The sequence below is a fragment of the Cucurbita pepo genome, chromosome LG07, assembly GCF_002806865.2.
Source record: "Cucurbita pepo subsp. pepo cultivar mu-cu-16 chromosome LG07, ASM280686v2, whole genome shotgun sequence".
Lineage (NCBI taxonomy): Eukaryota > Viridiplantae > Streptophyta > Magnoliopsida > Cucurbitales > Cucurbitaceae > Cucurbita > Cucurbita pepo.
Window position 1 is genome coordinate 10060973 of NC_036644.1, and position 16139 is coordinate 10077111.

Here is a 16139-nt window from a genome sequence, read left to right on the forward strand (position 1 = left end):
ATCTTTGACTTAAAATGTATTAAACAAGGAATTTAAACCCATGATTTGACTGGTCAAATCCGTACTTAAAAACATTTTTTAATACATCTAATTTAATGATAATAAAACAATAAAAATATTGCACTTAATTAGACCATAAATTTGGTTAAATTACTATTTTGGCATAAGGATTATGTTTTATTGCAATTTAGTCCCTACGATATTAATTTTTTTTTTACCATAACGTCGTTATAAGATGTTTATTGATATAACGTACGACATTGGTTTCGAGTGTTATATTTAATAACACGAAGATTTTTGGGTAGAAAGGAAGTCAAAATTTAAAATTTAGGGTTTTCGAAAACTATGAAATAGAAACAAGGGCCTTTTGCAAATAACGAAAAGTAGGTGTAGGTCGGTGTATGTAATAGCCCAAACCCACCGCAAGCAGATATTGTTCTCTTTGGACTTTCACTTTCGAGCTTTCCCTCAAGATTTTAAAACGCGTCTATTCGGGAGAGTTTTTCACNCTATTAGCAGTGAACTTGGGCTGTTACAAATGGTATTAGAGCTTGAGAACACTGGGCCCCTAAGGGGGTGGATCTATTGCATAAGAGAACGAAACATTCCTTGTAAGAGCGTGGAAACCTCTCTCTAGTGGGCGTGTTTTAAAATCTTGAGGCGAAACCCGAAAGGAAAAAACCCNAAAAAAAAAAAAAAAAAGGTGCCAACTAACAAAGGAAAATGGCGGGAACAAACTGTGAAGAAACTTTGTGAAAGAGAGAGATTTCACTAAATGGAGTGGACGCTGCCCGTTTCTATCGCCGCCGCCGCCGTCTTTTCTTTTTCGTGTTATCTTTCATCCACGTTAATCGCCGGCGACTTCTTCATTGGTCGTTCTCGCCAATCGCCAACACGAACCCATTTTTCNGGTTGGAGAAGAGAACGAAACATTCCTTACAAGAGTGTGAAAACCTCTCTTTAGTGGGCGCATTTTAAAATCTTGAGGCGAAACCCAAAAGGAAAAACCCAAAGAGAACAATATCTATTAGCGGTGAGCTTGAACGGTTACAAATGGTATTAGAGCCAAACACCAAACAGTGTATCAGCGAGAATGCTGGAACCCTAAGGGGGTGAATCAGTTGCATAAGAGAACGAAACATTCCTTATAAGAGTGTGAAAACCTCTACTTAGTAGACACGTTTTCAAATCTTGAGGGGAAGTCACAAAGGAAAACCCAAAAGGGACAACAATATCTGTAGCGTTTTACAACGGTTCGAACGTGTTCTATACGAGTAAATTAGCAGCTATATAGGTATAGGTTTGGTATGTTATACACTTTCTTGATTGTTGTTATGAAAAGGACATTTTTTTCTCTACTTTTGAGAGGAGATGTTGAGTTCAAATCTTGCTTTTTCTTGTTATTGTATGAACAAAACAATATTGTAATGAATAAACTAATATTAAACTGTCATCTTTGACTTAAAATGTATTAAACAAGGAATTTAAACCCATGATTTGACTGGTCAAATCCGTACTTAAAAACATTTTTTAATACATCTAATTTAATGATAATAAAACAATAAAAATATTGCACTTAATTAGACCATAAATTTGGTTAAATTACTATTTTGGCATAAGGATTATGTTTTATTGCAATTTAGTCCCTACGATATTAATTTTTTTTTTACCATAACGTCGTTATAAGATGTTTATTGATATAACGTACGACATTGGTTTCGAGTGTTATATTTAATAACACGAAGATTTTTGGGTAGAAAGGAAGTCAAAATTTAAAATTTAGGGTTTTCGAAAACTATGAAATAGAAACAAGGGCCTTTTGCAAATAACGAAAAGTAGGTGTAGGTCGGTGTATGTAATAGCCCAAACCCACCGCAAGCAGATATTGTTCTCTTTGGACTTTCACTTTCGAGCTTTCCCTCAAGATTTTAAAACGCGTCTATTCGGGAGAGTTTTTCACATACTTTAAGGAATGTTTCGTTATCTTCTCCAACTGATGTGAGATTTCACAATCCACCCCTTTAGAGAGGGGAACGGGTGTGAAAACCTCTCCTTACTAGATGTGTATTAAAACCGTGAGACTGATGATAATACGTAACGGGCCAAAGTGAATAATATCTACTAACAGTGGGCTTGAGCTGATTTTGTGTTAAAAAATTATTTAGATAAAAAAAAAAAAAAAGGTGCCAACTAACAAAGGAAAATGGCGGGAACAAACTGTGAAGAAACTTTGTGAAAGAGAGAGATTTCACTAAATGGAGTGGACGCTGCCCGTTTCTATCGCCGCCGCCGCCGTCTTTTCTTTTTCGTGTTATCTTTCATCCACGTTAATCGCCGGCAACTTCTTCATGGGTCGTTCTCGCCAATCGCCAACACGAACCCATTTTTTTCTCCCGAAATCCCTAAAACCGCGGTAATTTTCGTTTTGGATTTTCGTTTCTTTTAATCTTTATAATAGTTGCCATTCGGTCCGATTCGTACGATGCGGGATGGTTAGGGTTGTACATTTAAGGGGAGAACTGGAAATTTTCTCGAGAAAATTAGGAGATTTTCCCAGAAAGTGGGAAAGGGAAGGGATAATGATCGCCGAAGGAATTGGAAGGAAGGGAAGAAGGCCAGCGAGGGATGATTTTAGAAAAAGGAAAAATGAAGATCATTGTACAGGAATTTCCTGCTGGACAAAACACCCCAAATTTGTCCATTGTTTGTTCCTCTGCCCCAAATTTGTAATTCCTTTGTTTTATTTAACATCCCCAACTGTATGATGAAATGCCAAATCGAGAGAGAAACCATTCTGAATTGAAGAACATTCCCACCATGTTCTTCCTCCGACCCGCCTCCCTTATCTCCCTTCTTCTTCTCTCTCTTTCCCTCTTCTCCCATTCTTCCATCACCGCCATTCCCATCTCCGGTACTCATCTTTCATATTTTTTGTGAAAAAAAAAACTCCAATGTTGTTTAATCTGAGAATTTTCTTATCTGGGTTTTGTCTTAATGCAGAGAACTCTGGTGGGGTAGAGGTTTTTAAGGTCTCGGAGCCATGGAGGAGTCGGAGAAGCCTTGCGGAACAGAACCCTGCTGCGAACTCGTCTCTGATTTTGGCGAGGGAAAGAACTAACAGGACAGACCCCCTTGCAAATTTTAAACCATATACGGGTGGATGGAATATCGGCAACAAACATTATTGGGCTGTAAGTTCATTATCTCAATGGTTTCTATAAGTTGCAATGGATATGTAATATGTTAGGAACACGGCTCTCCACGATGGTATGATATAACTTTGAACATAAACTCTCATGATTTTTCTTTCGGTTTCTTCAAAAGGCCTCGTACTAATGAAAACGTATTCCTTCCTTATAAATCCATGATCATCTACTTAATTAGCCAATGTGGGACGACTCCCTCCCAACAATCCTCCCTCGAACAAAGTATACCATAGAGCCTCTCCTGAGACTTATGTAGCCCTCGAACGACCTCCCCTTAATTGAGGCTCGACTTCTTTCTCTAAAGCCCTCAAACAAAGTACACCCTTTGTTCAACATTTGGGTCAATTTTGACTATACCTTCGAGGCTCGCAACATCTTTGTTTGATATTAGAGGATTTTATTGACATGGCTAAGTCAAGGGCATAGCTCTANTCAAGGGCGTAGCTCTAATACCATGTTAAGAACTATGACTCTCCACAATGATATGATATTGTCCACTTTGAGCATAAGCTCTCATGGTTTTGCTTTTCATTTCTCCAAAAGGACTCATACCAATGTTAACGTATTCCTTACTTATAAATCCATGATTATCCACTTAATTAGCCAATGTTTTCATTTCTCCAAAAGGACTCATACCAATGTTAACGTATTCCTTACTTATAAATCCATGATTATCCACTTAATTAGCCAATGTGGGACTCCCTCCCAACCATCCTCAATCTGAAATACGATCTGTTGAAGTTTAATTCTTTGGCTAATTTGGTTTAGCTCGGTTTGGTTGTTAACTAAAGCTAAATATGAACATGGGTTCCTGTTTTTGGGTCCCATCTTCATTACTTCTCAAGTCCTTTGACAATATTATGTTAACCATGAAGCTTTCTGTCCTGTTTCAATCTGATGCAGTCTGTTGGTCTTACTGCTGCTCCCTTATTTGCCACTGCTATTGCCTGGTTCATGCTCTTTGCGATATGCTTGTTGATCATCTGTCTTTGTCGTTGCTGTTGTCCGAGGGAGCCTTATGGCTATTCTCGAACAGCCTATGCCTTCTCCCTTGCGTTCCTCGTATTCTTGACCATCCCAGTAACGTAAACATCTCTTTCCCTCCAAACTGCTGTCTAAATCTTTTTAATGCAGAGAACTCTGGTGGGGTAGAGGTTTTTAAGGTCTCGGAGCCATGGAGGAGTCGGAGAAGCCTTGCGGAACAGAACCCTGCTGCGAACTCGTCTCTGATTTTGGCGAGGGAAAGAACTAACAGGACAGACCCCCTTGCAAATTTTAAACCATATACGGGTGGATGGAATATCGGCAACAAACATTATTGGGCTGTAAGTTCATTATCTCAATGGTTTCTATAAGTTGCAATGGATATGTAATATGTTAGGAACACGGCTCTCCACGATGGTATGATATAACTTTGAACATAAACTCTCATGATTTTTCTTTCGGTTTCTTCAAAAGGCCTCGTACTAATGAAAACGTATTCCTTCCTTATAAATCCATGATCATCTACTTAATTAGCCAATGTGGGACGACTCCCTCCCAACAATCCTCCCTCGAACAAAGTATACCATAGAGCCTCTCCTGAGACTTATGTAGCCCTCGAACGACCTCCCCTTAATTGAGGCTCGACTTCTTTCTCTAAAGCCCTCAAACAAAGTACACCCTTTGTTCAACATTTGGGTCAATTTTGACTATACCTTCGAGGCTCGCAACATCTTTGTTTGATATTAGAGGATTTTATTGACATGGCTAAGTCAAGGGCATAGCTCTAATACCATGTTAAGAACTATGACTCTCCACAATGATATGATATTGTCCACTTTGAGCATAAGCTCTCGTCGCATTGCTTTTGGTTTCCCTATCTCATNCTCAACCTATGGAGATGTATTCTTTACTTATAAATTCATGATCAACCCCTCAATCAGCCGATGTGGGACTCCTCTCCCAACAATCCTCAACATACAATATACTCATCCTCGTAACTCGTAGGATATTCAATATGATAGGTAGTTAAATGGAGTTTGGATTCAATGGTGAAATGTTCTTATTTTGTTGAATGTTGTCTCTGTCAGCTGTCTGAATTGATCATGTTCTTTTCCTTGTATGCATTAGTGTGATTGGAGATACGTGTGTTGCGATGGAAGATTGGCTGCAGAATCCCACAGCCCACACAGCATTAGATGAGATTCTTCCTTGTGTCGAAAAGGCCACTGCCAAAGAAATTCAGACTGTAACCATGAATGTGAACTACCAGCTCGTCAGATTGGTCAATGGAGTGATCAACACACTCGCAAATGCCAACCCTCCTCCAGATGTCAAGCCCCCTATGAACTATAACCAATCTGGCCCGTCGGTGCCACCCCTTTGCGTTCCGTTCAATTCCGATCTCACCGACCGAAACTGCTCGGCTAATGAAGTAGAACCGAGCAAAGCTCCCAAGGTAAAGAATCTTCTATGTTAAAGCTATAGCTAAAACAAGGTAGCTTTTGAAACACTTACGACGACGACGTCAAAAACTATAACGTCCCAGATCCACCGCTAGGTGATATTGTCCTTTTGGGCTTTCTCTTTCGGGCTTCCCCTCAAGGCTTTAAAACGCATCTGCTAGGGGAAGGTTTCCATACCCTTATAAAGGGGGTTTTGTTCTCCTCCCCAAGTAATGTGAGATATCACAATCCACCCCCTTCGGGGCCCAGCGTTCTCGCTGGCACTCTTCCATCGATGTGGGACCCCCTCCAAATCCACCCCCTTTTGGGCCCAGCGTCCTTACTGGCACACCGTCTCGTGTCTACCCCCTTTGGGGAACAGCAGCCTCCTCGCTGGCACATAGTCCGGTGTCTGGCTCTAATACCATTTGTAACGGCCCAGATCCACCGCCTAGCAGATATTGTCCTCTTTGGGCTTTCCTTTTCGGGCTTTCCCTCAAAGTTTTAAAACGTGTCTGCTAGGGGAAGGTTTTCATATCCTTATAAAGGGTGTTTTGTTCTCCTCCCTAACCAATGTAGGACATCACAAAAACGACGCATTTTTGTTCGAATAACTCAACGGGATCTCGGATTGTTGCTTGCAGGTTTGGGGGGATTTCACTTGTCAAGTTTCAGGCAATGACATTTGCGCCACAACTGGCCGGTTGACCCCAACATTGTACAACCAAATGACATCTGCAGCAAGCGTGAGTTATGGTTTGTATCGGTTTGGACCGTTCTTTGTGGACCTCGTAGATTGTACATTTGTTCGTCAAGTGTTTATGGACATCAGTAAAAATCATTGCCCTGGCCTCCGACTGTTCATGGAATTGACATACGTTGGGTTGCTTATGATGTCTGGTTCTGTCATGCTCTCCCTGATCTTCTGGATTATATATGCAAGAGAGCGACGACATCGAGTCTATACTAAGCAATTTATTGCACGAACTCGCAGCTAGATATCGACTGATGCATCGGTCAGTTTCGTTCAATCCCATATGTATTCTATTAAACACTCTCGAGTGTTTTCATTTCCATGTACATTATTTAATGATATCAGAGCTGACGAGTTTCATCTATTTGATGACTTTGTGATTTTAATGGTTGTCTTCTATCTCTTAATGAACAATTTTTTTAAGCTTTACTTATTTTAAAGGAAAAGTATAGGGTCGGGATTCACAAACATATTTAGAATTTGGGTGGAAAAATGTGAGATCTCACACGTCGGTTGGAGAGGAGAACGAAGCATTCCTTATAAAAATGTAGAAACCTCTTCCTAATAGACATGTTTTAAAATCGTGAGATTGATGGGCGATACATAACAGTTTAGAGCTTGGGCCATTACAAAATCGTATTAGAGCTAGACATCGGTCGGTGTGTCAATCAGAACATTGGGCTCCAAACGGGGTGGATGCATTCCTTATAAGGGTGTTGAAATTGTGGCAACGAGGACGTTGGGCCCCAAAGGGGGTGGATGCATTTCTTATAAGAGTGTGGAAACTGTGCCAATGAAGACACGGGCCCCAAAGGAGTAGATGTATTACTCATAAAGGTGTGGAAATTGTGCTAGCAAGGACGTTGGGTCCCAAAGAGGGTGATGCATTCCTTATAAGGGTGTTGAAATTGTGGCAACGAGGACGTTGGGCCCCAAAGGGGGTGGATGCATTCCTTATAAGAGTGGGGAAACTGTGCCAATGAAGACGTTGGGCCCCAAAGGAGTAGATGTATTACTCATAAAGGTGTGGAAATTGTGCTAGCAAGGACGTTGGGTCCCAAAGAGGGTGATGCATTCCTTATAAGGGTGTTGAAATTGTGGCAACGAGGACGTTGGGCCCCAAAGGGGGTGGATGCATTCCTTATAAGAGTGGGGAAACTGTGCCAATGAAGACGTTGGGCCCCAAAGGAGTAGATGTATTACTCATAAAGGTGTGGAAATTGTGCTAGCAAGGACGTTGGGTCCCAAAGAGGGTGATGCATTCCTTATAAGGGTGTGGAAACTGTGTGAGCGAGGATGCTAAGCCTCAAAGCTAATGGATGCATTACTTACAAAGGTGTGGAAAGTGTGCCAGCGAGGACGCTGGCCCCAAAGGAAGGTGGATGCATTTCTTATTAGGGTGTAGAAACTGTGCGGGCGGGCGAGGATGCTGGACTCAAAAGGGGGTGGATTGTGAGATCCCGCATCGGTTGGAGAGGAGAATGAAAAATTCCTTATAAAAGTGTAAAAACCTCTTCCTAACAGACACATTTTAAAATCGTGAAGCTTACGACGATATGTAACGGACAAAACCAGACAATATCTTGAGCTGTTAAAAAAAAAAAAAAAAAGTTTCAGAAAACAAATTCTTAAGCTGATCCCTAGCTATCGTGAGTATAGTTCAATAGATTAAGTTACATACCTTCAACCAATCCGATCTATTTCCCTCTCGATTTTGAATCTTAACATTCCAAAATCCGTTCTCACGGTATAAGATATAATAACCAAACCTTCAATCTTTCAAAATGAACCGGATATTTTCTGTACCACCTACCCTATACCTGAATCGATAAATTAAAATTTACTTAATCATTTCGTCATTTTTTTTCCATTTTAACAATGAATTCAACATCAAAATTTGTGGGTTCTCTTCATTTCTTAACTTAGAATCAAAATCTCTCCACCAAAATGTATTATCTTCCAAAAAAAATTGAAAAAAAAAGCATATTTTGTGTTCTTATTTTAGAAGGGGAGTGGGTTTTGGAGGCCCACATTTGAAAAGTTGGCAAAAAAGAGAAGTAGGCCCATTAAAGCATGAATTGGAATGTAATATAACAAATATATAGAACAATATTTTGGTTCTCTTCGCACCAAATTGCCTACTTGCTTAGATTGGTATCATGTCTTCGTCATCCTCTTTAGTTCCTATTGAGGGCCCCCTCCATCTTCCCCAATTTCAACCCTTCTTTACTTCTTATCCGTTCGAGACTACCGCCAGTAGATATTGTTCGTTTTAGCACGTTATGTATCGTTGTTAGTCTCACGATTTTAAAACGCATCTACTAAGAAGAGGTATCCAAACCGTTCTAAGGAATGTTTCGTTTCCCTCTCCCACCAATGTGGGATCTCACAATCCCCTCCCCTGGTGTCTAGCGTCCTCACTGGCAAACCGCCCGATGCCGAGCTCTAATACCATTTGTAATACCTCGAGGCCACTACTAGTAGATATTGTCCGCTTTGACCCCTTACATATCATCGTTAACCTTACGATTTTAAAACACGTCTACTAGGGAGAGGTTTCCACACCCTTGTAAGGAATGTTTCATTCCCCTCTTCAATCGATGTGGGATCTCACAATTCACCCCCTGAGGGTCCATTGTTATTGTCGGCACACTACTCGATGTATGGCTCTAATACCATTTGTGACAACTCGAGGCCACTGCTAGTAGATATAGTCCGATTTGGCTCGTCATGTATCGTCGTCAGCGTCACGGTTTTTAAAACGCGTCTACCAGAGAGAGGTTTCCACACCCTTGTAAGGAATGTTTCGTTCCCCTCTTCAATCGATGTGGGATCTCATAATCCACCCCTTTTGGGGGTCCAACGTTGTCGCTGGCACACCACTCAATGTCTGGCTCTAATACCATTTGTAACAGCTCAATGCCACTGCTAAAGTAGATATTGTCCGATTTGGCTCGTCATGTATCATCGTCAGCCTCACAGTTTTTAAAATGCGTCTACCAGGGAGAGGTTTCCACACCCTTATAAGGAATGTTTCGTTCCCCTCTTCAATTGATGTGAGATCTCATAATCCACCTCCCTTGGGGTCCAACGTTGTCGCTGAGACACCATTTGGTGTCTGACTCTAATACCATTTGTAACAGCTCAAGGCCACTACTAGTAGATATTGTCCGATTTGGCTCGTTATGTATCGTCGTCAGCCTCACGGTTTTTAAAACGCGTCTACCAGGGAGAGGTTTCCACACCCTTATAAGAAATGTTTCGTTCTTCTCTCCAACCGATGTGGGATCTCACACGTTATTACCATCCACATTAATGGTTTGCCCTACTCTTACAATTATCGATCATTACTCATTAGGGTTTAAAGTATGGGTGAAGTTGTTTACAATCGATTAAAACAATATCACTATTTTCTTCGATAACATACCAAAATGGATGATTGAATCATTCAAACGATAAATAATAGCTGGAAATCCTTTGATAACATGGATTCCTATTTCTCAATGATATCTCACGATCAAGACAATTGGCTAATCCCGTGAAACCATATTTATAGAAGATAATAAGCTTTAGATAATCAAAATACGACAACCTACCACCAGATAAGTCTTAGATAATCAAAACTAGACAACTGATTAAGTACGTTGTTAAAATTGTTGGGGGAACTATAGCCATTGGTATTATCGACCTATTAGATATTTTAATAAAAAAGTATTATAAATTAAATGTCATCATGTTATCCATTGAATTTTTTTCTTTTTATGTTATCGATAAAGAAATAATATTTATATTTAGTGCTGGCCGATTGGAGGGGATATTTTTTAACCCTCCAAGCGACGATCGAGTGGTTTTATATGATTAAAATCATATGACTGGTCCACTAACACCTCATTGACATGTCTTCTCTTAATTAATTAGCTGATGTTTACTTGAATAAATGTCTAAAACCGTCTTATAACAAATCAGCTGTCTGAATTCAAAACATGTCTAGATTTTTGTCTTACATTAAAGTCGACAAAAATTACTAAAATAATAATAATAAAAAATCATATAAATAAAATATTTAAAATTGTATAAGATATTAAATATATGATATTAATGAAAATAGAAAAAAGGCATCCAAGTTGCATCCAAACCAAACTAGAATTGACTATTTAATTTTTAATAATTTTTTAAATATATTTATTTAAATGGAACATTATAGATAAGGTTCAAAGTGGAGAGCTTATTGTNAAAAAAAAAAAAAAAGTTTCAGAAAACAAATTCTTAAGCTGATCCCTAGCTATCGTGAGTATAGTTCAATAGATTAAGTTACATACCTTCAACCAATCCGATCTATTTCCCTCTCGATTTTGAATCTTAACATTCCAAAATCCGTTCTCACGGTATAAGATATAATAACCAAACCTTCAATCTTTCAAAATGAACCGGATATTTTCTGTACCACCTACCCTATACCTGAATCGATAAATTAAAATTTACTTAATCATTTCGTCATTTTTTTTCCATTTTAACAATGAATTCAACATCAAAATTTGTGGGTTCTCTTCATTTCTTAACTTAGAATCAAAATCTCTCCACCAAAATGTATTATCTTCCAAAAAAAATTGAAAAAAAAAGCATATTTTGTGTTCTTATTTTAGAAGGGGAGTGGGTTTTGGAGGCCCACATTTGAAAAGTTGGCAAAAAAGAGAAGTAGGCCCATTAAAGCATGAATTGGAATGTAATATAACAAATATATAGAACAATATTTTGGTTCTCTTCGCACCAAATTGCCTACTTGCTTAGATTGGTATCATGTCTTCGTCATCCTCTTTAGTTCCTATTGAGGGCCCCCTCCATCTTCCCCAATTTCAACCCTTCTTTACTTCTTATCCGTTCGAGACTACCGCCAGTAGATATTGTTCGTTTTAGCACGTTATGTATCGTTGTTAGTCTCACGATTTTAAAACGCATCTACTAAGAAGAGGTATCCAAACCGTTCTAAGGAATGTTTCGTTTCCCTCTCCCACCAATGTGGGATCTCACAATCCCCTCCCCTGGTGTCTAGCGTCCTCACTGGCAAACCGCCCGATGCCGAGCTCTAATACCATTTGTAATACCTCGAGGCCACTACTAGTAGATATTGTCCGCTTTGACCCCTTACATATCATCGTTAACCTTACGATTTTAAAACACGTCTACTAGGGAGAGGTTTCCACACCCTTGTAAGGAATGTTTCATTCCCCTCTTCAATCGATGTGGGATCTCACAATTCACCCCCTGAGGGTCCATTGTTATTGTCGGCACACTACTCGATGTATGGCTCTAATACCATTTGTGACAACTCGAGGCCACTGCTAGTAGATATAGTCCGATTTGGCTCGTCATGTATCGTCGTCAGCGTCACGGTTTTTAAAACGCGTCTACCAGAGAGAGGTTTCCACACCCTTGTAAGGAATGTTTCGTTCCCCTCTTCAATCGATGTGGGATCTCATAATCCACCCCTTTTGGGGGTCCAACGTTGTCGCTGGCACACCACTCAATGTCTGGCTCTAATACCATTTGTAACAGCTCAATGCCACTGCTAAAGTAGATATTGTCCGATTTGGCTCGTCATGTATCATCGTCAGCCTCACAGTTTTTAAAATGCGTCTACCAGGGAGAGGTTTCCACACCCTTATAAGGAATGTTTCGTTCCCCTCTTCAATTGATGTGAGATCTCATAATCCACCTCCCTTGGGGTCCAACGTTGTCGCTGAGACACCATTTGGTGTCTGACTCTAATACCATTTGTAACAGCTCAAGGCCACTACTAGTAGATATTGTCCGATTTGGCTCGTTATGTATCGTCGTCAGCCTCACGGTTTTTAAAACGCGTCTACCAGGGAGAGGTTTCCACACCCTTATAAGAAATGTTTCGTTCTTCTCTCCAACCGATGTGGGATCTCACACGTTATTACCATCCACATTAATGGTTTGCCCTACTCTTACAATTATCGATCATTACTCATTAGGGTTTAAAGTATGGGTGAAGTTGTTTACAATCGATTAAAACAATATCACTATTTTCTTCGATAACATACCAAAATGGATGATTGAATCATTCAAACGATAAATAATAGCTGGAAATCCTTTGATAACATGGATTCCTATTTCTCAATGATATCTCACGATCAAGACAATTGGCTAATCCCGTGAAACCATATTTATAGAAGATAATAAGCTTTAGATAATCAAAATACGACAACCTACCACCAGATAAGTCTTAGATAATCAAAACTAGACAACTGATTAAGTACGTTGTTAAAATTGTTGGGGGAACTATAGCCATTGGTATTATCGACCTATTAGATATTTTAATAAAAAAGTATTATAAATTAAATGTCATCATGTTATCCATTGAATTTTTTTCTTTTTATGTTATCGATAAAGAAATAATATTTATATTTAGTGCTGGCCGATTGGAGGGGATATTTTTTAACCCTCCAAGCGACGATCGAGTGGTTTTATATGATTAAAATCATATGACTGGTCCACTAACACCTCATTGACATGTCTTCTCTTAATTAATTAGCTGATGTTTACTTGAATAAATGTCTAAAACCGTCTTATAACAAATCAGCTGTCTGAATTCAAAACATGTCTAGATTTTTGTCTTACATTAAAGTCGACAAAAATTACTAAAATAATAATAATAAAAAATCATATAAATAAAATATTTAAAATTGTATAAGATATTAAATATATGATATTAATGAAAATAGAAAAAAGGCATCCAAGTTGCATCCAAACCAAACTAGAATTGACTATTTAATTTTTAATAATTTTTTAAATATATTTATTTAAATGGAACATTATAGATAAGGTTCAAAGTGGAGAGCTTATTGTCACTATGTGACAATTTATAATAAAATGGAATATTTAAGTAATTAAAATGTTTATTAAATGATTGATTTCCTTGGAAATATGGACTAAAAAATTATATAATTATTCCATTAAGATAAGAAAATAAAATATGATCCGATATTATTTTAATTTTTATAACAGGCGGCTGGTTAGGAGTCTGTATTTATAGTTCGGTTATATCTGGTAAAGCTATATATAGTAAAGCTATATATGGTAAATAGCTATATATAGTAGATGACTAAATCTGGTAAAACTATATATAGTAAACTATACCATATATATATATATATATATATCTGGTCCGGATTCTCTGTACTCTCTATCGTTGTACATACCTGAAGTCATTAATAAAAAATCATTTTAGCCAGATCTCCTTGCAATTTTCTCTATCCTTTTCTTTGTGTTCATCTAGATCGAGCGTGTGCGTTGTTGTGCGATCCTAACAACTGGTATCAGAGCTAACGACTGATATCGATCCCAACAAGCCCAAGCTCACCGCTATTAGATATTGTCTGCTTTTGCTCGTTACGTATCATCGTTAGTCTCACGGTTTTGAAATGCGTCTGTTAGGGTGAGATTTCCACACTTTTGGGGGTTTAATGTCCTTTGTGTCTGACACTGATACCATTTGTAATAGCCCAAGCTCACCTCTAGTAAATATTATTTGTTTAAAATCGCGAGGCTGACAACGGTACTTAACGGGTCAAAGCGGACAATATTTGTTAACAGTGAGTTGGAGCAGTTACAACCATATACGAGAAAACAATAACAATCCTAATGCATGAACTAAACGAAGATAGTGGTCGTGAGGCAAGAACATGCTATCATGTCTACCGAAAATTGGTCAAAGTCAAATAAAGACATACCTTTTGAATTACGTAAATGATATCTGATATGTTTAAAATATCTATAGATATAAACGAGAGTTCTAAATAAACAACGGTTCCCTCTCCATTAGGGAAAGATCTACCTTTATGGATAGAGTGATCCTTATCGAACACTTTTTAATTATTAGCAAAATGATATTTATCGCTTAAAAAAAAAATATAAAAAGAAAATTAAAAATATTTATGTCAAATATATGTTAAAATATAATTTTAAATATTAATAACTAATTATCATATAAATTAAAATTTTGGTTTAAATGATTAAAATATAATTTATTGAATTTTATTTTTTTAGATTAAAAGAAAAAAAAATTAATTAAATTTAACGACTTGGAATTATTGTTGGATAAGGATGCCTAAACCAACCTTCTTTATTATCATAAATACCCTTTTTGTTATTTTTATTTATAAATATTATTTTATTTATTTTAATTTATTATTTTCTGTGTCGTTTAATTTCAGAAAATTTCAAATAAGTCCTTAAACATTTCTTAGCTCTGTAGATCAGGAAAATAGCTTAAGAGGCACTTACCTCTCCCTCGAAGGGAGAGTTTTAATGGGTTAGGAAGAATGTGAGTCGAGAGGCCTGGGTCGAATAGATTAAACCAAGAATCTTGAGAGCGTAGTTTTGATGGTAGAGCTAAGGAGACTGACCTAAACGTTTGAGCCATGCAGGTCGAACTGAGCCAGCATGATTCAAGTAAGTCGAGTTGAGCTAGTAGAACAAGTCGAACGATGAGTCAAAGAACCTGACCTGACTCGAGCGGGGTTAGGTTGATCGAGGGGTAGAACAAGTTGAACCAACGTGAAATTGGTTAGAGTAAACTCTAGTTTGATTAGAGTAAAACTTCAACTTACCATGGTTTGTTTTAGGAAATTAGGAATTAATTATTTCTAAAATTTAAATAGTTTTAATTTAAATGGAGGGCAATTTGGGAATGAAATATGTAGAGGCTTTAGCTCAGCAGGACGTGTAATCCAAAGCGGATCTGACATCTGACGTGGCAAACAACTGTAAAATAGGAAGACAGCTGTCATACCAAACGGTGCCACTTTTTTGTCGTTTTGATATTTTTGGGTTTAAACAGCCGAAATAGAAAAAAGAAAATAAAAAAAAAACCACGTACAAAAAAATTTAAAACTGAAAGCTCACCTCCCGTTCAACTCACCCAACCGCCCACGGTTGGTTGAGTTGAACCTGATATGGTTTGACTGACTAAATTAATAAAAATACTTTTTAAATTTATAATTTATTTAAAAAATAAACATAAATTTTAAAATTTTTGAATATAAACTTTATAAAATAATATTAAAATGTCTGTAAATAATCGATGAAATGTTGATAGACGACTTTCATTATATATATTGATGGTAATAATCTTCTAAATTTTTTTATAAAGATAGAGAGTTAATATGTATTTTTAAATATAATATTAACGAAAAATATATATTTAAATTTTTTTTAAAAAAATTAAAGATAATAATTAAAATTTTTAAAATTATAGGTATTTTTGAAACACTATTAAAAATTTAATAATAATTTTTAAACAAATTACTAATTGATTTTTTTTTTTAAGTTTAAATCTAAATATCCACATCTCAAATTTATATATATATATATATATCATTATTTTTATTTTAAATTTAAGTGTATTTTAATTTATACATCTTGTTTTTATTTTAGTTTTTAGTTTTTAAAATATTTAAGTTTTTAGTTAAATTAAAAATAAAAAAAACAATGTTTTTCGAAAATAGTGTTTTATTATTGTTTAAATTAATGTGACATTAGTAACATCATTTTTTAATGGCATAACTAATTAATTAATTTTAGTATAAAGACATACATTAACCTAAAATAATCATAAGCTTTTAGGGAGCAATTAGACGAATATATTAATAAAAAGATGCTCCCATTAAATAATAATAATAATAATAATAATAATAATAATAATAATAATAATAATAATAATAATAATAA

General features: G+C 36.9%; 2 protein-coding genes across 2 annotated transcripts; both read left to right on the forward strand.

Moving 5' to 3' along the window:
• Nucleotides 1–2302: 2302 nt before the first annotated feature.
• On the forward strand, nucleotides 2303–4295 carry LOC111798191. The gene is made up of 3 exons (XM_023681195.1): nucleotides 2303–2911; nucleotides 3001–3191; nucleotides 4110–4295. Exons 1-3 carry the CDS (start codon nucleotides 2770–2772, stop codon nucleotides 4293–4295), a joined length of 519 nt encoding a protein of 172 aa, XP_023536963.1. The 5' UTR covers nucleotides 2303–2769.
• A 991-nt stretch (nucleotides 4296–5286) lies between these two features.
• Nucleotides 5287–6730, forward strand: LOC111798192 (the record flags this gene model as incomplete). The annotated part of the gene is made up of 2 exons (XM_023681197.1): nucleotides 5287–5646; nucleotides 6277–6730. Coding segments are annotated over 2 exons (714 nt in total), but the record flags the coding sequence as incomplete, so codon positions are not given.
• Nucleotides 6731–16139: the final 9409 nt, after the last annotated feature.